Raw genomic sequence first — 22477 nt, 5'->3', positions numbered from 1 at the left:
CAAGTACTTTTACAACCTGTTAGTAACAGCTCATTACCCCTCAAAAGTGAAAAGTGGAATATGATTTTTTATCCCTTTTTCTTCTACCCCCTGGATTAAGCATGTTTTGCCTCTGTGCAACTCCTGACAACTATGGCAGCAATTAAAACTTTCTCTCCTGCAGATACACTTTCCTAGCTCTGGAGGTAAAACCTACAGTCACAACATTTAATTATCCCAACAGAAAATGCATCCTGCTTCCAACTCTTTAAAAAAGACTTGGCAGAGTCTGTGGAGCTACAGCAAATTATAGTTACTAATGGAAAGCAAATCTGTTCAAAAGATCCTGCTATTTTTTCCCAACAGCTAAAATCACCCCAATTACAGAAAGCAGAATCCATGTTTTTGTGCTGTGTCTGGGGAGCACTTCAGTGCTGCCACACTTTATGTAAACCCATTATGCAACATGATGCATTCCGAGCAGCAGCACTTCAGCTGTTCTCTGCTTTCATGACTTTCTTCTAGTACATTTACTTTTATTAACTCTTTTCCAGCTAAAAAGCAACAGAGCCATCCAATGCTTTTCAGCCAAGGGTGCAAGGACAAACAATGAGACCTCTGCCTACACCACCACAGGCAGTCCTGCCGTGTCTAAAGCTGCTACTCCACAGAATGTCTGCTGGCTTACTTCCACGTGAACCAAAGCATGAGCAGCCAAATAACTGCTCACTCACTACTTCCAGAACAAGCACCTCCAGGGTTCTAATGTCAGCAACTCACCTGGACCACTCCAGCTCACATGTCACAGCTAGAACGGAAGGTCACTGTGAAAAGCTCTGCTCACTCATTTATTAAGGCAGGTGGTCAGACTAATAAATGCTCTGGACATTGGCCCAGGCCCTGTGCTAGTTTGATGCTAACTGGAATATTTTAACAAGAAAAATTAGGTTACAGGCTGTGAAAAGGAAGGAGTGGTGATGTCTGCTGCACTCACAGGCTTGCTGAGGTGTACAAACCCAAGAGCACAAACACAGGTAAGGGACAGTCTCTGTCTGTCAGAGTCTCTGTTTCTCCCTGGGCTGCTTCTGTGTAACTCAAATCCTTCTGCTCCTAACCCCCACTGCCAATCCTCCCAGCTCACCCTGCACTTAAGGCAGGCTCTGGGATAAGGTGGAAGGAAGGTGGGAGGGTGGCTGGGAGCCCCTCCTGGGCACTCTGCTTTCTGGCAGGGCTGCTGTGTTTCTGTGTCACTTCCAAGTTGTGTATTGCTGTACAGAGCTGTAAGTAGTTGTGATCTGCTGTAACTATCTGCTGGCACACTGTGCTAAGCTGTGAGTGCAAAGCTTCACCCCTTAACTCCCAGCTGCCTCAGGCTACTCTGGGTGATTCATATGGGGGGTGGGAGGGCAGGGAACTCCCAAACCATCACAGGCCCTCAGCAGCACAGCTCAGCACAGGCCAACATGGTTTTTTAAGTAGGAATTGCAGAACAATTTCAGATCAACTCTGATCAATGTTTTAAGAGTAAAACAAATATTTCATTTGGTAAGACATTCCTGTAGGCTCCTTTTCCTCCATCTAAAATAAAGATGATGGAAAACCAGGCTAACGGATGGATTCAGCTGCTCGCACAAGTCTAAGAGCCAAAGGTAGCTATTTAAGGTAACGTCATAGACCCTAAAAGGGAAGCAGCACCATCCCTGCACTGCTATGCATCCCATGCTTACAGCTGCATCCAAAATAGAATCACAGAATCAGGCAGGTTGGAAGAGAGCTCCAAGCTCATCCAGTCCAACCTAGCACCCAGCCCTGGCCAAGCAACCAGACCATGGCACTAAGTGCCCCAGCTAGACTTGGCTTCAACAGCTCCAGGCACAGAGACTCCACCTCCTCCCTGGGCAGCCCATTCCAGTGCCAATCATTCTGTCAAGAACTTCCTCCTAACATCCAGCTAGACCTGCCCTGGCACAACTTGAGGCTGTGTCCCCTTCTTCTGTTGCTGGTTGCTTGGCAGAAGAGCCCAACCCCACCTGGCTACAGCCTCCCTGCAGGGAGCTGCAGACAGCAACGAGGTCACCCTCAAGCTTCCTCTTTTCCAGGCTTCATGCCCCCAGCTCCCTCAGCTTCTCCTCAACCTCTTTCTGCAGGTTCCTCGCTCTGGACAGATAATTTTGATCTGGTGTTGACTTCAGCTGGCTGTGGCTGGACAGAAAGGTTTTGTTTTCTGCTCCCAGTTCAGCCTTCCAGGTCAGAAGGCAGGAGAGGCAAGGGCAGCCCACAAGGCTCAGGCAGTAATGGACAACAAAACCCGTGAGGTTTTATGAAAGAGCTGCTGTGCATCAGGTCCTGCCTGAGGAACAAAAACCCAACCAACAGCAACCTGAGAAGGGAGAGCTGCAGCCGTGCCCTCACAGCCGGGGCAGGCAGCAGTGCGAGGGGCGGCGGCTGGGGCGCTGCGCCGGTCGGCGGCACAGAGCGGCACACGCCGGGGCAGCAGCCTCTGCGCAGCCACCTCCGCACCCGCCTTAGCGCTGACGGCCACACAGGCGCTTCAGCAGCCAACGAGCTGCAGGCTGCACCCTCTGAGAGGGGACTTGCCCCTGCCACCAGGCACAGAGCAAGTGCTGCCCGCACTGCAAACCAGGACACGAGCCTGCGGGTACAGCGTCCAGAAAGCAAAGCGAGGGCAGGCTGAATGCTCAGGAAATGACCTCCAGCCATCGAGGCAGTGCTCTGGGAGAGCACCCACAGGATTTCACTTCAAAGTGGGCAGGCCACCCAGAGACCTGCCAGAGAGCAGAAATGCTGTCAAAACACCCACAGCACTCCAATCTTCAGCGACCTTCTTCCAGGGCACACAACGACTCGTGTCTTACTGCCACCATGCCTGGCACAGCCCTGTTTGTGCCACAGACACCCACGCTCATCCTGAGGAGCCACACTAACCCAGGGGCAATGTCAGTGCTCCACGTAGAAGCAGATGAATTACTCCCCCCATTTCTGTCCAGCATGCTTTAAGCTGCTGAACATGCCAAGGTAGGATACTACACTTCCTCCAGTGCTGTGAGCAGGCTGAGCTCAAAATATGTAGGGATCCTTCTGAACTCGAAGACAGCCTTTAAACTTACATGAAAAACATAGGGGGAAAATCCAGGGATCAATTCCCAAGACCCTCCATGTTCATCTCAAGCTTTGCTGCAGAGGTCTGCAGGAAAACCAACTGCTGTGCACATCCCAAAGCAGGACATGAAAAGGATGCTGAGTGCTGCACAAGGATGCCTTGGCAGTGCACAGGGGCCACAACCACAGCAAGCGCAGCATGCCAGAGCCAGCCTGGACTTCTCTATTTAGGTACACAATCATTAAACCACATCTCCTAAACCCAAACTTTCCAGCCCCACCCCAGACCCACTGCCTGAAAGGCAGCAAAAACTCATCTCTGACAAATTCATGCCCTGTTAAGACCCCTCCCTAAGCAGCACAGCTCTGGGAGGGTATCCTCACAGCCTGCACCACTCCCCTCCAGAGCTGCACCTCTTGTTATGAAGCACTGAACTACAGCCAGGTGCTGTGCATGACAAGACCCTGAAAGTCCACCTTACAAAAGGTCCTGTTAACCATCATAGCTTCAGGCTTTCTCTCCTGCCCCAGACACACCAGCCAGGGCTGGGATAAAATCCAAAGCCTACTGGAGGAAGGCTTGCACTGACCTCAGAGGACTTTGAATCCTTCACAGAAACTTTAATGCTCGTTTTGAGGTTTGCAATTTCATGTCAGGTACCACTGAGCATGCTCCCCACAGGACTCTTTTATCCTTCAATACCTACTGTAATAAATGGGATTAGAGGCAGACAGCAGCATCTGATTAAAGGAATGAGATTCCACTTTTATCAATACAAACGCGACAGATTTCCAACCGCTAATCCGCAGCGCGGCTGAGCTGTCAATCAGCTCCAGGTAATGTGGCTCCAAGGCTACATACAGCATTACAAACGTGCCCTCCCCAAAGAGCAGCATCAGGCACGGAGATCTTTAATGTTCCAACAGAGCACCTCTCAGAAACTTCCTTGGAAACTGTGTTTTTCCATAGCCTGAAGTCAGGCAGGAGTCAGAAACGCCTCGGCAAAGATTCTGATTGCAGTCAGTTGCAAAGTGGATTTTCTGCCGAGCACGCAGGCGTTTCAGACAAACCAAATCACACCTTTTGCTTTAGGCTGTGCCAATGAAAACACAAAACCACCACGCAGCCAAAAACATGTCACAGAAACCCTACCCTAAAAATGCAGCTGTACATTGTCACTGCTCTTACATGTTACCTACAGAGATCACAGACAACATCAAACCTCTCCATCCTCCCTGCTAACTCTGCTCATCCCGGTTTGCTTCCATTCCCCTGCTAGATACTTCAGGCTCCACATCAGAAGGCTCTGCTGCACAGAGAGGCTAAGCAAAGCAAAGGAAAGAGCAGAGGAAAAGCAAATCCATCCCTTCCTGTGTCCTTCCCGGCACCACGACCACAAATAAATCATGCACTGCAATGATCCCCACCTTTAGGGAAGCCACTCGCAACGCCGCTGCCTTCCTCTGAACAAGATCTTCTGGGAGAGAAATGCTCTCTGCATGTAAGAAGTGTCAGAAACCTCTGGGAAGAACTGTAGCAGCATTGGTATTCTGCTCAGCAAATGTCATCACAGATCTGTTTACCTTAACTGTGGCCCATGATTCAGCCGCTGACAGCCGCCTCGCATACTGATCAATTTATTTGCAGCAAAATTACCAACATTTTCCACTTTAACTCCTTAGCTTCTGGAAACAGCTCCTGAGATAGGGAGGGATTTACAGAAACCCTGCCTGACTGGAAACTGCCCCCTCCACCACAATGCTCTCTCTTTGGGGGTGGGGGGAAGAGGGTGTCTCCCCACAATCTGGAGGAAGAATTAGGGCACACAGTGTGAAACTCTCCCTTTTTGACAATTAAAATCACAGCTTTATCGTCCATCTGCAGCACGGCTCCATGCTCAGTGTATGTGGAGGGGGGAAGGAGAGCAGGTGATGTGATGAAGCTGCTCACCTGGGGAGAGCCTGGCTCCAGCAGAGACACTGACCAACCATTGATGGGGAAGCCCTAACTGGTGCTCTAGAAGCTAAACCAAGTTACCTTGGTCACTGCTGTGGCTCTGGAGGAGATGTCCAAGGCAGCACAGTGTAACAGATCTAAGATAGCTGCCACATGCCCCAGCAGCAGACTGGGAGAGCAGGTTTTGAAACCCAACTGGGGAAATCCCCTCTGGTGCCTCCACACTTCACTGCTGTGTCCACACCAGCCATTCATGGAGCCCTGGAGTCCCAGTACAAAAGGTCTCCCTCTGCGTGCCCTGAGCTTCAAAGGCACCATGGAGACATGCACAAGAAGGGGGGGGAATGAAGACAGAGAGTTGTAAGTAGACCTTGACAAAGAGTTTTGGTCTAGTTTAGGGACATTCTTACTTGAATGGTCGGCTTGAGGGACACTGCGAGATGGAGCCTTGCTGGTGCAACAGCCAGCACTGCAAATCAGGGCTCCCTGAAGCATCCAGAACTAGGCACCCAAAAGCCCAGCTGTGCAAGTGCAGTCTTCTAATCTCTAACACCAAAACCCATTTGTACACTGCTCCTCAGCAGCTCTGAATGCTCCTCTAACAGTGCTCCTTGTCTTTACTTCCAACCATCCTGCTAACGACCTTCCTCATGCCAGGCAGGTCTGGTGATTGGAATCATCCAGATCTACCTGTGGCTGAGGCACCACAATTTCCATAGCCATCAGGCCATAAGAACAAGATGTGCACAACATTCATGCTCTCTGCCTACACCTTCCCTGCCTGAGTGCCCAGCAATCCACATGCAACCAAACAGCCTCAGAATGGTATTTATCATGATCCAGAAGACCTGGAGTCAGAGCTCTGCACCCGCTGCAGAGAGTTAACTGGAAGCACAGACAGGAGAGACACACCTTGCTGCCTAAGGTTGGGTTGGAGAGAAGGGGAAGAGTAGCTGCTGCTTCATTTCTTCTGCCTTCCTGACAAACAGAAGAGGATCAAATTCACCTCCTCACATATGCCCATGCATTTTTCCCTGGCTATTTTCCCCCTTCCCATTCATAATTCCTTGTTATCTCTTCTCAACCTATTCCGCCTCTGGCTCAGACGAACTGTTTCTTGTACTCCCTCTAATAAACCAACACATCTGACTGCTGACAAGTCCTGCCCAGCTGTGACCATCCCCTCAGGAAAGAGAGGTCGCCAGAATTCAAACCAGGAGCAAAGAGTAAACAAACAACAAAAAGAGAGGCCTTAACAGCTCTTGTTCTGAAAGCATGTCCCTAGCTCTGGAAAACGAGGAATGCTCTGAAAGCATGTCCCTAGCACTGGAAAATAGTACAATCAAATAATAAATTAAATCAGGGATTGGATCTGCACTGCAGAATGAACTTGAAGATGCTCATCTGAAGCTAATCACAGCATGGCTCAGGTTGGAAGGGAGCTCAGAGCTCAGCTGCTCCAACCTCCCCACCGTGCCCAGGGACACCTCTCAGCTACACTCAGCTGCTCAAGGCCTCACCCAGCCTGGGCTTGAACACCCTCAGGTAGGAGGCAGCCACAGCCTCCCTGGGCAGCCTGTGCTAGAGCCTCACCACCCTCACACTGAAAAGCTTCTTCCTCAGCTCCAGCCTAACCCTGTTGTGCCTCAGCTAAGTGCCTGCCTGCCTCTAAAACCTCTTTCTCCCTGCAGATGTTGGAGAGCAAACTCGCCTAGGTCTCCACCACAGTTAGGACAGACAGAAGCACCATAACAAAAGCTCTTCTCACAGGCAAGGCCTGGAAGTGCACCCAAACACGGGCTGGAAAGAAATCCAAGGACCTGCACTAACCTTGCCCGGAAAACACAGCCTGAGCCTGCACCCCTGGCCGAGCCTCTTGGGTACAAACAAAAAGCACAAAGCAAAAGCTTCTGCCAAGGGACAGTGTAAAAATAGGATGAAAATCTGTCCTGGAGAGGCTGATTCAGGACTGGTGGAATCTCTATTAAAGAGAGGCAGGTCTTTAGCTTTCATGAAGAGTCACAGTGAAACTAGAGTCAACAACAGCAACATCATTTCTGCTGTCTGAACATGACCCTGCCTGGGCTCCAGGCACCTCCACGCTCACACAACATCATTCTCCATGGACTGTGCTCAGCCTTAACTTGCCCTGGCTTTACTGATGCTGCTTTGTCTGATATTATTCTGCCCTGTGCTCAGCACTGCTCAGGCCACCCCTGGAGTGCTGTGTCCAGCTCTGGGCTCCTCCATTGCAGAGAGATGTTGAGGTGCTGGAAGGTGTTGAGAGAAGGGCAGCAAGGCTGGGGAGGGGCCTGGAGCAGAGCCCTGTGAGGAGAGGCTGAGGGAGCTGGGGGTGTGCAGCCTGCAGCAGAGGAGGCTCAGGGCAGAGCTCATTGCTGCCTGCAGCTACCTGCAGGGAGGCTGTAGCCAGGTGGGGTTGGGCTCTGCTGCCAGGCAGCCAGCAACAGAAGAAGGGGACACAGCCTCAAGCTGTACCAGGGCAGGTCTAGGCTGGATGTGAGGAGGAAGCTGTTGGCAGAGAGAGTGATTGGCATTGGAATGGGCTGCCCAGGGAGGTGGTGGAATGGCTGTGGCTGGAGGGGTGGAAGCCAAGCCTGGCTGGGGCACTTAGTGCCATGGTCTGGTTGACCGGCTAGGGCTGGATGAGCTTGGAGGTCTCTTCCAACCTGGCTGATTCTATGAGGTAAACATAGTCAATAAATGAGACAAAGCCCCGAACAGGAGGCTCTCCAAGAGCACATCGTTTCCATCTGAAAGAGATGGTGATCCTCCCTCCTGCTCTGACATTTTGGGTTTGCCAAAAATAGCTGCAGAATTAGAACTTGTGTGCAGAGACAGAAGGTAACATTCAAAGTTATTTTCTATCATTTCTACTTAGCATCAGAAGCAGCAAGCACCCTGCATGGCTGTTCCAGTGGGCAGGGGCATCCAAAGTGAAGCCACTCCTGGACTTCCAGCACACACCACACAAAAATGACAAAGTGCCATGACTTGCCAGCAAGTGTCCCAGAGCCACAGCACGCTCAGCCCACTCACTCCTCATTTCTCAAGCCTCTTTCATTTAGCTTGTTCTGGTTGGCATGCAGATAGAAATTCACCTGCAAGACATTTTCCCTCCCGCTGTGGAAACAGAGGTCTGGCTTTATTTCATCCAGGGAAACACCAGCAGGGGAAGTGGCAGCTGCAAGACAAGTCTCCATCCCTGGAGGTGTTTAAGAGGAGGCTGGATGAGGCATTTGGTACCATGGGTTAGTTCACTAGAAGGGTTGGATTGGATGATCCTAGAGGTCTTTCCCAATGTGGTTAATTCTGTGGTCCTGTGAAGTGCTGACTCCCAGAGCTGCTGCAGTGGTGGCTCACAAGAGAGACCTTGGTGATGCATGCACCCAGAGGCAGACTTGGGCTCCCCACCAGCTGTGCAAAGTTCAGAACAACACCACCTGGCCACCAAGGTGTAAAACAGAGAGCACCCCGAGTTCAGTCCTTCACTGACAACGGCTCCCTCATGGCCTTCGGAAGCCTCTGTTATTTGTTCGAGATTGAGGGTGCCTGGGAAGGGGATGCTAACGCTGCCAGCACAGCACTGCCTGAGCCAGCACTTCACTGCCAGTGCGTTCCCAGCGTCCTTGGGCACTGCTGGGTAATCAGGATGCCAGGGTTTTCATCAGACACTGCTTTACTGAGAGCACTAATGACTTCAGTTCTGCTTGATCAACAAGCAAATGATGCCTATTTGATGTTATGATAATTAATTGTCCTTTCAGGTGCTTCCACATCCCAGTTTATTAACAAGAATATTTGTGGAACATCCTAGAAGGAGCATCACTCTGCATCCCAAAACATCCCAAAGCAGGATGTGCTTTAGTACTTCTCCCCTTCCTCACATTTCTGATGTGATGTTTTCTGCCTAAAAATTGGGGGGGGAAGAAACCACATTTACCTCCATTTGAAATCCCCAGCCTAAGCCTTACGTATTGAATATTCAGCACATTTTAACCCTTACTGAAGTCAGAAGAGATTCTCTGATTAACATTTCCTTTCTTTTTTCTCCTCTAGAGGTGGGAGGCAACAGCAAACTCCCTCACTTTCTGCAGCAGCAATGAGGACCAAAGCCTTGCCACCACTCAGGTGTGAAGGTGAGCAGGCTGCTTGTGCCATCTGCGACTTCGAACCTCTCATTTCCCAAACCCCAGCCCTAGTTTATGCAGCAGTACAGTCCAGACTTCAGGAGGGCAGAGATGATCCAAGGGCTGCAGCAGCTCTGCCGTGAGCACAGGCTGAGGGAGGTGGGGGGGTGCAGCCTGCAGAGGAGAAGGCCCAAAGGGTCCTCAGAGCTGCCTGCCAGTGCCTGAAGGGATCCTGCAGGAAGGCTGCAGAGGGACTTGTGCTGAGGGTGTCTGAGGCAGGCCAAGGGGGAATGGTTTGAAGCTGAGGCAGAGCAGGGTTAGAGTGGAGCTGAGGAAGAAGTTCTTCAGCAGGAGGGTGCTGAGACTCTGGCACAGGCTGCCCAGGGAGGCTGTGGCTGCCTCCTGCCTGAGGGTGTTCAAGGCCAGGTTGGATGAGTCCCTGAGCAGCTGAGTGTAGCTGAGAGGTGTCTCTGGGCACGGTGGGGAGGTTGGAGCAGCTGAGCTCTGAGCTCCCTTCCAACCTGAGCCATTCTATGAACTTTTGGATCGTGTTTTTCTGCATAACTTCTTCACCCAGCTCCTCCCTCAGCAGCTTGTACGTTACTGAACCTCTTTGCTTTTTAAAATCACCAGTTTTAAAAGGAGAAAATGATGTTTCCAGGGAAGCTCTGCATGGCTTTCATGAAGCCTTCAGCTCTGCCAGCCATGCCCTCCTGCTCTCTCAGAACTGCAAACTGCAGGATTTTACTGCACAGCCTGCCACTGAACTAGTAAAACAGTCTTTTTCCATGTCTCTGTATTCAGGCCAAACAGGGTTTGGCATTCATTACAAGCAACATGCCCCCAAAAGTATACAGACAGCAACGTGGGTAAACCAGAAAGAAAGAAGCGAAGGATAGTGACAAATTTTCACTCCAAACAAACTGGCTGTTTGTCAAAAAACAAGCTGAGTGTTTGTCTGTAAATATTGACCAAACTAAGTTTTTTTGCTATGATATTTGCTGACTGTAGAGCAGCACAGAGAAGTGCAAAGGACACAGAAATGAGTCTGAATGCCAAACCTGGTGATCAGGTCCCAGCTACTGCAGGGACTGCATGCAACAAAGCAAACAACTCAGCAGCAGCCAAATGCACTCACCAAGAATCCACTACAAATGCTTCATCATCACAATTTGCTTCCTGAAAATACACCTCCTTCCAGTGGCAGCTTGGTCGCTTGAGCTGAGGAGCACTTTGAGTTAGCACCTTAATCAAATACCCCCCCCACAAACACATTTTCCTGCTTTTCAAATTCAACTTTCACACCACAAGCACCTCAAAACTGTCACCCAATTTTCACCCTCTGTAACTGTATACTTCTTGTGGTTTGATCATTTCTTCTGTGTGAAGCATGAATATTTTGCTCTCAATCTCAATTCAAACAGAGTCAAATTAAGTGATAAAAGCAACCATAAGCCAAGATAGCAAGAAGTTGTAAAGCCTATATAAACACTTTAAAGCTGGCGGATCGTTGGGAGTTCAGCAGCTATGCTCATCTGGTTTGGGTCCCTTAGCTCAGGAAAGACCTTAGGGAACTGCCTGAGAGAGTTCAGCACAGAGCCCCCAAGCTGCTGCAGGCAGTGAACATCTCCTGTGAGGCCAGGCTGAGGGGCTGGGAGCAGAGGAGCCTGAGGGCTGCCCTCAGAGCTGTGCTAAAGATGTGCAGGGCTGGAGCCAGGCTCTGCTCAGGGGTGTCCAACAGCAGGACAAGGGGCACTGGGGGCAAGCTGGAGCAGAGGAGGTTTCACTTGAACTTAAGGAGAAACTTCTTTACTGTAAGGGTACCAGAGCCCTGGAGCAGGCTGCCCAGAGAGACTCCTCCTCTGGAGAGATTCAAAACCAGCCTGGATGTGTTCCTGTGTGAGCTGCCCTGGGTCCCCCTGCTCTGGCAAGGGGGGGTTAGACTCAGTAATCTCTGGAGGTCCCTTCCAACTCCTACCATTCTGTATGTTTTGCCAAGACACTTAGAAGCACATTATTGCAACAGCAGCCCTCACAGTGCGTGCAGAACACACCAATTAACCACTGTTCACGTGCCTGGAATATCTGCTGCTTCTGCTTTTACATCTCTTCTTCCCCTCACAGAGAGACGTCCAGCAGAAATGTGGAAGTCTGCTATTAGAACAGTGTCAGTTAGTATATAGCAATGAAAATAAACAAGTAAGCATCCTCTGCTTGCTCCAGGACAGGCACTGCACACTGTCCTACAAGTAAATGATTTTTTAACAGGCATACATGAACAAAGCATCTCTGAACACACAGGACAGGCACACTGGAGAGGAGAGAAACAGAAATAAAAACCAGATGACTTGACTATGGCATGGGGATGGTACTGGTGAGAGGTTCAGCAGGAAGCCTGCAGCAAATTTCAGCCTTGCCCAGTGCCTGTAGCACAAGACAATCTCTTGCCCTGGTCAGTTCTCAGCCACTGGATAGGGAACCAGCAGAAACCCAAACCTGCAGGCAGCTTTAACGTCAAGGACTTCCCTCTACACGGAGAATTCACCAGTCTCTGAAGCTGCAGCTCAGAATGACCACAGCTATTCTACACCTAGCAATGCCCCAAGAACATTGTCCTTATGACCCTCTTGAAAAGCCAATACCCACGGAGAGCTTCAGGTGGAGACACAAGGTGCTCTGGAGCTGAGCTTGAGTACATTATTAACTTCCACACCTAATGCTCTGGGAGACAGAGCCACGACCCTGCATGCTCTGAGAGCTCACCACATGCATGCCCTTCCCAGAGCAGTGAGGACTGGCATGCTGCCTGGGCCTCTGTTCAACTCTGCCAAGGGCAGGATGGCTTTTGCACATCATCAGTAGACGAGGCAGAACCAATTCCTTAATGTCATATCAACCTTTTGATCAAAGTAGTCAGATAGCACTTTAGAGAAGGAATGAAAAGGCATGTGCCAGCTATCAGACTAATGAATAGCTTTCCCCCAGCAAAACATAATTCAGCATGAAGTTCATGTTAATGTTCTTTCCACCCACTCAGACATCTCCAGCTGACTCTACTGTACCAAAATGCCAACCAGTCAAACCACCCATCTATTCATTCAGCTACTGCACCCCAGCACTCAGGGCTTGCTTCACAGAGCCACCCTACAGCTGCCTAACATCAAGTACTACTTAGACACTTCCAGGGCCCCCGTTTGTAAAATATGCATGGAACTTGGAGGGGGAACTACAAATAAAAGGGAAAACTTTGGAGAGCAAAAGATACTCACACTGATAGCTTTCACTAAAACCTTAAAACCCATGGCAAGCATCAGGCCCACCTTCAGCTCAGAACCCAGGGGCTTAAGAAGCAGAAGGGCAACACCACTGAAAAAATAAGGTGAAGGGTAGTGACACAAGTATCAGGAGATACAGGATGTTAGCTTGCTTGAAGAGGGAGAGAGTACCAAGATGCACTTAACCAGAAGTCTGCTACATCCCAGGAAGGCACAAGTTCAGCTGTTGGATCAGGAAGAGGTAAGAGAGGACAGAAGGTTCATAAAACATTCAGTTTAACACAAGATCGTCCAGGAGCCAAGCTACGAGGAACCCCTAAGACTCACTAAACCCCAAAGTACTTCACTGTGCTCATCAACAAGAAAGGAGGAAGAAGATTCTCCCCTGGGCTGCTTCTGGACAGCCATTCCCTGCTGATCCAGCACCTTCTGTTCTTAGCCTCACCTCTGCCAGCTTCACTGGGAGCGACCAGAGGGCTGCTGGCAGGGAACCTGCAACAACGGTGTACCTGGTGTTGTAAGGATTTGTGCAGGAGCTGCAAAGCCCTGCCCAGGGCTGGCTGGCAGCCTGGACTGCCTCAGCCTGGAGGTCGCTTGCAACCTGGCTGATTCCACGATTCAAAAAGTGGCATTCAGAGGAGACTCTCGCGTTTCACCTCCCTGGCGTGGCCGAGGGAGAGGAGTGCCACGGCGAGTGCAGGCGCAGAGCACAAATGCCCAGCACCTGCGGCGCTCGGGGTCCCGGCAGGCAGGCGGTGCCCGGCGGGCGGTGCGGCGGAGCAGGGAGACTGCAGCCCTTTCAGCACCATGGATGGCACCTGCGGGCAGCCGCCGGCCAGGAGGGCCTCAGCTGGGGTGGGCTGCTCCCCGGGCAGCCTGTGTCAGAGTCTCACCACCCTCCTACTGAAGAGCGCCTTCCTCAGATCCAGCCCAACCCTGCTGTGCCTCAGATGCAAACCATTCCCCCCTGTCCTGCCTCCAGACACCTTCGGGCAAAGTCCCTCTGCAGCCTTCTCCTCTCCAGACTAAAATAAGCATCCGAGGGGTGGGTGTCAGGATGAAGGTGCCAGGCTCTTTTTGGTGGTGCCCAGTGATAAGGCACAACAGGTACAAGCTGGAGCCCAGGAGGTTCCACCTCGACAGGAGACACTTCTGCACGGCGAGGGTGCAGAGCCCCGGAGCAGGCAGCCCAGAGAGGCTACGGAGTCACTGAGGGTCACTGTGCACTGGGCCCCTTAAGCACTGCCCAGCGAATTCGCACACCAGCCCCAGCTGGCATGCTGGCCAGGCACGAAGCTCCACCAGCCTGCCCCTCTCCGGACACTGCTGCGCCGCGGAGCGACACCAGCTGCAGCCCGGAGCTGGGGGCGCTCCCTGCAGGGAGCCGGCGCGGCACTGCCGGGCTGCCGGCTGGACTCGGCTGGCAAGCTGGAGGCTGGAGCAAGAGCCAACTGCACCAGGGACGCCATTCGTCCTTTGATCGCCAAGTCTCTTCCGGCCTGAAAGATTCTGACTCTAAAGCACCATCCACACAACAGAAGATGATCTGCATTCTCATACAAACCAAACTGCAAGCCAAGCAAGAGCTGAGGCTGCTGACAGGATCTGTTCCTAAGAAGTTACTTTGATTCTCTTTGCATTCACAACCAGGCTTACCCTGAGTTCCAAAATCATTTCCAGCTCCCTTTGATTTCCCACCCAGCTATTACAGGCAAACCATGTGCACTGCAAGGGCATTTAACAGCAGCCAGGTGCCCCCCGGGCTTACTAACAGGGAGACAGCAGGAAACAGGTCCTTAAAATCATCTGCTTGCCTGAAATGGTCCCCTGGATTACGACTGGGAAAGCACTGGAGAGCATGTCTGCACCCCAGGCCTGCATGTTGCAGAGCAAGCGCTCTGCCTTTGCCCCTGAGGAATACAAGCAGGCAGCGTTTCTGCTCCTCGCAGCTCAGTGATTTACTGGCATGCCTCTCCCCATCAAATATTTGCATATATCTGAGAGGCAGACTGTGACAGAGCCTGTGCTTGCCAGCGAGCCAAGCTCCAGCTCGCTGCGACGGAGCCCCGCAACAAGGACCAGCACCAAGACAAACGGCAGGGTAATTAGCATCCCGGTGAGGAGCCAGGTAATTACTCTCCATTTCAGGCACTCTGTACCAGCAACTTACCTGAAAAGTCTTCCCGTCCACATGCTGGCAAAGGCTGTAATTAAGCAATTCAACACCCCCTTGGCTTGATGAGAGATCATTTTGTATGATTCTATTTGTCGCATTCAGCTGACATTCAGATGAGCAAAACTGCAGCAGCCCAAATCTAAACACTTGAAATGAACGTTAGGAGCTGGCCTCCAACAAAACAGCAACACAGATTCGGCTAGGGTGGATGCAAGCTAACAGGGGCTCCTCCAGCTGGGGATACCTCCCTGGGTTACATGGGAAGCAGCACAGCTGCTACTCAGGACAGGAACACTTTTCTTTAAGGGGGGCTTCATAGAATCAACCAGGTTGGAAGAGAGCTCCAAGCTCATCCAGCCCAATCTAGCACCCAGCCCTGGCCAATCAACCAGACCATCAAGAAAAGACAGGATGAGGCACTTAGTGCCATGGTCTGGTTGACTGGATAGGGCTGGGTGCTAGGTTGGACTGGATGATCTTGGAGGTCTCTTCCAACCTGGTTGATCCTATGATTCTAAGTACCCCAGTCAGGCTTTGCCTGAACACCTCCAGGGACGGTAACTCCACCACCTCCCTGGGCAGCCCATTCCAATGCCAATCACTCTCTGTGATCATCTTCAGATGCTACCCAGGGAATGGAAGCCGCTGGAAGCCCTGGATTGCCAGGATTCACTTACACTGAAACAGGAACTGAGAAGTCAATACTGAGCTCAGCACAGCACCACAGTTGAAACATGGGAGCTACATGAGCTGCAGGAAAGATAGAGACACTAAGGGGAAAGCAGGGCTGGAAACATAATACAGAAACACTAAAGACAGGAGAAACAGAAATAAAAGCTGAGACATGAAACAAGAGGAAGCAGGAAGCTCAGAAACATTCCTCAACACGTGAGCTATCCAAAGCAGTATTCCTCCTCCTCCCTGTGCAGGTGGCTTTGCCCAAGGAACACTGCTCTGGGTACAAAGATAAAAGGAGGAAATGACACCTGTCTGGAAGAGCTCCTAATTCATTACCCATGGCATGGCTATGGCCATTAATGCATCTGAACAACACAACCCAGACCTATCTGAGAAGGTGACTGCCCAGGTGACAGTTTGGGCCAGCTCTCGATGAGCAGCTGCCATTCCATGCCTGGAACCCACACAGTTCATACACTTTAAAGGCTGGATTGCCATCAAATCCTCTGACATTCTGTGGCAGCAAAGATTCAGAGCCTGGGTACGTGGTCCACAGGGGTTTAGTCAATCAATTAATCTTCATCAGCACTTCTACTTCAAAGACTGGAGAAGGATGAAATAGCATTTTCCCCAAGCTCTCTCCTTTGCTAACAGCATGCATCTATCTTACCTGGGTTATAAGCAGAAGCCAACATGTACAAACGCAGCCTCACAACATTTCCTTTTCCCTCATCTGACAGAATGATTGATCCAGGTGGGGTGACAGGAAATGCTTTACCTCTGAACAAAGGAAGCAGTGTGGGCAGGAAACAAACTCTGCCAATTGTTGATACAGCAAACGCCCACTCAAGACTCCTCAAACGTCTTCCTTTTTGCCAGTATCGTCCAGCAAATCTTTTTTTGCACACATTCTCTTACAGAATGGTGAAGGAGCAGCTCTATCTTTGCAGATTTCTGCTCCACACAGCCCAGGGCATCTTTATTGTGCACACTCCTACAACCAAGACAAGAATAACATCGCTTGGGTTGGTATCTGCACATTTCTGCAGCCAAGGCAACATCTCTGCACTCCAGTGCTGGCCAGACAGAACAGCTCAGCCTGAGATGATTCATCTCCTCCTAAACACTGCTGGCCACCCAAAGACATTCTGCTATAGATAGACTGGAAAATCTGCCAGAGATCTACAACAAGATCTGGGAGCTAATTCCCATCTCTTAAGATCCCTCTCCTACTGTACCTGTTACCAGCACTGTGCTGCCTGCAGGTAGCACTGAGCTAACACATTTCCAGCCCTGCCTGTCAGTCAGCAGCCTGCAAGCCCCCAGATGACTCCAAGTGACACAAATATCTGATCTTCGCAAGCCATTGAAGCATCATCTCTGCATACACCTCCACAGTGACAGCCCTGTTTCTGTCCTCTTAATAACAATAACCACTACATCAACAGTCTTATTTTACCTTGACTGATAGACTACTTATTTTTTAGTCCTTTGCTACCTAATCTCTGTGGCATCTTTTTCTTCCTGAGAAGGAAAAACAGCAACAGCATCTGGCATTACAACAAAAATCAGCTGCATGGGTTTGCATTTTCATTAATAGCCTTGGGGAAGCACTGTTCTGTCTGGGGGGCAAAAGTGTGTCTGGAACTAAGCACAGGCCACACCTGAAGCATTTTAATAACTATTCTGTGGCAGAAGAAATATCCTAGAATGGCTCAGGTTGGAAGGGACCTCGGAGACCATCTGCTCCAACCCCCCTGCCAGGGGCAGCTCCACTGCTGTGACATAAAATCTGCCATTAACTCATTGCAAAGTGAAGGCAAAGAGAGCTCATTTAGTCACCTCTCTTCAAGGTTCAGCCCAGGCTTCTTTACACCTTGGATGAGCCCCAGGTTAAAAGCATCCCATGTCAGCTGCTGTGGCTGCAACTCTTTCCTCCCCTGGCTCACCACCTCTTGCTGTCTCACCACCTCTTGCTGTCTCACCACTTCAGTGGGTGCCCTTCTGGGGACAGGTTATTCTCCAGGCATTTGGGCTCTCTGCTTAAAACACAAACATTAAAGGAGCCTCAGTGATTATCTGAAGAGTTATTTTTTCTTTTCTCCCACTAAATGCAAGAAGACAATTGTAAGGATTTGCCAAAAATGCATCCTAAGGGATGTGACCCTTGGTGTAACCCCAGGTAAACTCTGAGATCTCATGACTTCTGGCTTGGCTGATCAGCTTGTGGCAGCTGGCAACACATGTGAGAGTACTGCCCAGGGTGGCCCTTCCATCTAGGGATACCTCACCAAGGAAGAGATGAAAGGACACAGCCAGTTCATTTCACACCACCTGCTGATGGCAGAAGGTAGCCACTGGAGCTCATTGCCCAAGAGCAGTAACAGCTCGGAAAGAGGAGCAATTGGATTCCTTAGAAGTTGCATGTTTTCACCCCAATGTGGCTAACGCCAGGTGCACATCATGTACTGCACTCGAGCAAAATCTGACCCCGAAGTAGCAACAGTTACAGCCGAGTTTGCGTTCCAAAAATACACCCCTTTCAAACAGACAAGGCACTCAACTGCTCCACTGCGAGCAGTCATTTATGAAATGCTTGTTACACCTCCACATTCTTTTTGTTCTGAAATCCCATTTAATATGCCAATCTTATTGCAGGAGGAAATAAATTAACTCTGCTGCTTTGTGCCAATGCAGATGAGCTTCCCACACACCTGCATTGTGTTTCACTCTTCAGTTAGTCACCCAGATTACGACAAACGAACAAAGTGCTTCTGAGCAGATCCCACTGCAAGGGCCAAGCACGCAGGAAGAAAGGAGGCTACCTCCCAGAGCTCCCCAGTTTTGCCACTGCAATGCCCAGCTGCAGCTATGGATGAACACCTTGACCAGAGAGAGTCCTCGGTTAGATCTAACGCCGCGCACAGAACTGGCCTTACCCACACCGCAACTCAGGCTCTGATGCTGCAAGTCCTGTGGGCCAGGCTGCAACCTGGCTCTGCTCCCAGGAACCCTCCTAACCTAAACTCTCCATTAAAAAAAGGCCAGTGGGGAAGTGGATAAACCTGCATCAAACCCAAGAGTGAAGATGACGCTGTAGAGCAACGCATGACTCTGTAACAGGAGCTGTCACACTGAAGGCCTTTCACAACCAGGATTACTGCACTCCCAGTTTCTCTCTACACTGATCCCCACTCTGCTACCCAGCACAGGGCTAAAACTGCAGGTATTTGTACTGTGGGAGCTGCAAGTTAATGTCCTGCCTAAATTATCAACTGTTATTAGAACCCCAGACAATGGCTTAATAAAAATTTAATCATATTGTAATTTCTAATCATCGTTAAAGATGCTTAACAAGTTAATCTCTCTGTTGTGCTTCCCCAACACTGTGGATCAGAAAGTCAACTGGTGTAAGGGAGCACGGCTTCACCAGTACTAACAGAGCTACTTTCTCATTACTCCAGCTGAGGATCCGGCCCCAAAAGAAAACAGCAGCATTAAAATCCTCTTGCTACAGCTGTTGACTGTTTCTTGGCACTGCCTTGCAGTTAATCCAAAAGAATAACAAAAGCAACACAATACAATTAAAAAAAAACTGGAGCACAAATCAGGGTATTTCCTGCAGCTCTGTCTTCTGCTGTCTGTGGTAGAGCAAACACAGCACTACTCTACAGATCCAAAGCTTCCTCTTCTCATGCCTCAGAACCTCCTCACTTTGAGAAGCCCATGTGTAGCTCCACTTGTCTGACAGCCACACTCACGCACAGCAAACGTGGGAGGACCACTAACAGCCACCAAGTTTGTCTTCCAGCTCAGGTCTGCTCCAACTGCCTAGACAAGCAGTGTAATGATGCTCTGCAACCTCAGCCTTGCAGACGTAGATGTTGGTTCGCCTCAGGAAACCAAGACACAGCCCCATCCTTCCCATGGAGCAGCAGTCTGCACTTCAGACAGGTTGAGGACCACAGTGCGAGTCAGCAGGAGCAATGTTGGCCACTGAACTGAGATGCACCCAGCCATACTTGGCTCTCCTCTCCCCTCCCGTTGTCCTTTACTTCCTCAGTAACCCCACAGCACTGCCTGAACGCACAAAGTGGTCAGAGGAGAACTCCTGTCCAACTCTGCAGCTGCTCTGTGGTGCATGCATACCACACCTCAGGCAACCTCAGCTTTTCATGGCTTCAGCTGCAGGCAGGTGAGAACAGAGTGGAAATGGTTAGGGTGAAAGGGTCACAGGCTCTACTGCAATTCAGAGGTTCCAGCAGAGACCTCTAAGTGGTTGGAGCTGCTCCTTCAGTGCATAGCCTGGAAAAGTTGGTAGGACAATGACAAACCCAAGCCAAAGTAGGCTGTTCATATCCTGCTGTGGCTGCCAAGCAGCTCACCAGAGCATGGGGCTCTCCGTTATCATGCACAGCATCCTACCCTGGAAGTGAAAGAATGATTTAATAATCCTCCATTAAATATTTATTTTCATTTAATGTGTAGAATTCTGGCATTAAAACTTAATCTGATTGGCAAAGACCTGTGCCTGCTTGCTTTATTGACACTTTACTGAACCAAATTAATTGTTTATATCATAATATTTACTCTGTGACAACTACACAACCACCTGCAGGAGGATTTTATCTAAAGAACGACCTTTAAACATCAGCTGGCATTATTCAGGCAAGTCCTGAGCTGTCAGAACTGAACTCAGCTCCGAAAAAAGATGACAGAATGCAGTCACATATTAAAAAAGACTAAAAGTGGGATCTTCCTTCGATAAAAACCTCTCTTCTGTAGCGCCGAGCGCGGTGCAATACCCACTGCCTTGCTTATTCTTAACGCCAGCTACTTGTTGATCTAACATGAAACGAATCCGAGTACACCTCCAACGTGCTGCAGTGTTTCATCCAAACCCGGGTTGCTCCACCACACGCACGACAAAACCCACACCGCACCTCCCAGACGTGTAACACAATGCTGGGGAAGCTCTTCCCTTCCCTCACCCACACCGCCCAGAGGAACTGTTACCAAGTTTCCTCTCACAATAAACCCGGCACTAGCAGCAAGTATTTACTGCATCCTCCGGCAAGAGAACCAACACCCGGCACAGCCCCGCACACGCTGCCCCGGGCCGCTCCCGACCCCCGCTTTTGGCTCCTAGCAACGCCCCACAGGCCGGTTCTGGCCGCTGACAACAGCCCTGGTTAATTCAGAGCAGGAAAAGCCAGTCCTGGACTGGCTCTGCACGGTGCAGCCGAGACTCACCGGCAGCCTGCCCGCCCGGCTCGGCCCAGGGGACGCGGCCCCTCTCGCCGCCGCGGTACGCCCGCGTATGCTTATGCACAACTGCTCGCTCCCGCGGCGCCAAACAGCGGCAGCGCACAGCAGCCGCCGGCGGCAGCCGGCTCCGACCCCCGCGAAACCCGCTGGCTCCCGCTTCTCTGGCTGCACGCAGCCCCAGGGCGGGCAGCTGCTCGCCCGCTGCGGGCCGATTCTCCTCGGCGCCGGCATCGCGCCCGCTCCAGCTCGCAGCCAACGGCCACCGCCGACCCGCGGGACGAGCCCAGAACCGCGGGGCTGAGCGGCGGCTGCCCGCCCGGAGGGCTGCGGGGCCCGCGCCGTGCCCGGCGAAGGCTGTGTGCCTGGGGCGGGGGTGCGGGGGACGTGTTGTGCGGCGGGGCCACGTGGGGCGAGACGGACTCCCTGCAGGGCAGGGGGCGACGGCAGCAGCAGCTACTCACCGGGAGGGTTTACCGCCGCCGGCGTTGCCATCTTGTCTCTGAGAAGAATTAAGACAAACGCAAGAGGGGAGGAGGGATGCTTTAAGCGGCCCGGGGGAGGCGGGGGAAGGGAAAGCAGCCGGCGCCAGGGCGGGCAGGCGGGCCGGGCGGCGCGGGGGCGGCGGACTGCTCCCGCCGCGGGGCCCAGCGGCGACGCTCCCCGCTCTGTGCGGGGCAGCCCAAGATGTCCGATGGCCCCCGCGCCGCGTCTGCTCATGCGCCGCGCCCAGTGAGCATGTGCCGGGCGGCCGCACATGTGCGCTGCGCCCGCGGCCGCCGCCGCCCGAGCGGGACCCCCGCTGGCTTACTCCGCCAGCACCGGCGGCAACGTGCCCTTCGCTCCGGTACCCAACCAGCCGTCCCCCTCGGGGCTCGAACCGGCGGCCCTGGTGCGCCCGGCTCGCCGAGGCTGCCAATTCCCCTGAGGGAGACAGCTGCGGGGCAGCCCGGAAGGGGACGGGGGGGAAGGGTTGTGCTGCTGCCTGCGCCCCCACAACCGGGGGGAGATGCTTGTGGTGCCGCCTGCCGCCCCCACAACCAGGGAGGAGATGCTGGGGTGCTGCCTGCCGCCCCCACAAGCGGGGGTGAGATGCTGAGATGCTGCCTGCCGCCCCCACAACCAGGGAGGAGATGCTGGGGTGCTGCCTGCCGCCCCCACAACCAGGGAGGAGATGCTGGGGTGCTGCCTGCCGCCCCCACAAGCGGGGGTGAGATGCTGAGATGCTGCCTGCCGCCCCCACAAGCGGGGGTGAGATGCTGGGGTGCTGTCTGCTGCCCCCACAAACGGGGGTGAGATGCTGGGGTGCCGCCTGCCGCCCCCACAAACGGGGGTGAGATGCAGGGGTGCTGTCTGCTGCCCTCACAAACGGGGGTGAGATGCTGGGGTGTCGCCTGCTGCCTCCACAAACGGAGGTGAGATGCTGGGGTGCTGTCTGCTGCCCCCACAAACGGGGGTGAGATGCTGGGGTGCTGTCTGCTGCCCCCACAAACGGGGCTGAGATGCTGGGGTGCTGCCTGTAAATCGGGGGATGGAGATCACAGAGTGTCGGGGGGTGACCTCTGAAGGTCACGCCCAGCCCGCCTGCCGAAGCAGGATTGCCCAGAGTAAATCGCCCCGGAACACGTGCAGGTGGGGGTTTAATACCTCCAGAGACAGAGGCTCTGCAACCGCTCCAGGCAGCCTGGTCCCACACTCTGCCCGCCTACAAGTGAAGAACTTTATCCATAGGTTTACACCTCCCATGCTCTAGTTTGTGCCCCTTGCTCCTCGTCCTGTCAGTGGGCACCACAGAGAAGAGTCTGACTGTGTCTTCTTGGCCCTCACAGTTTAGATATTTAGAAGCCTTAGTGAGATCCCTTCTCAGTCTCCTCCAGGC

General features: G+C 52.1%; 1 protein-coding gene across 6 annotated transcripts in view; it reads right to left on the bottom strand.

The window, feature by feature from the left end:
* Positions 1 to 21372, bottom strand: part of ARNT2 (aryl hydrocarbon receptor nuclear translocator 2) — a 94590-nt gene extending 73218 nt beyond the window's left edge. For 5 of the 6 annotated variants that reach the window (XM_064158135.1, XM_064158136.1, XM_064158138.1 and 2 more), the window contains exon 1: positions 21063 to 21372. In XM_064158135.1, the coding sequence (XP_064014205.1) occupies positions 21063 to 21357 (295 nt within the window). In that variant the 5' untranslated portion in view covers positions 21358 to 21372. Of the gene's footprint in view, positions 1 to 4527; positions 4640 to 21062 lie in introns of those variants that run through there. The other variant, XM_064158140.1, reaches the window with a different exon arrangement.
* Between the last annotated feature and the right edge of the window lie 1105 nt (positions 21373 to 22477).

The sequence above is a fragment of the Pogoniulus pusillus genome, chromosome 17 (assembly GCF_015220805.1).
Source record: "Pogoniulus pusillus isolate bPogPus1 chromosome 17, bPogPus1.pri, whole genome shotgun sequence".
Classification (NCBI taxonomy): Eukaryota; Metazoa; Chordata; class Aves; order Piciformes; family Lybiidae; genus Pogoniulus; species Pogoniulus pusillus.
This window is presented reverse-complemented; position numbering and strand designations above follow the sequence as displayed.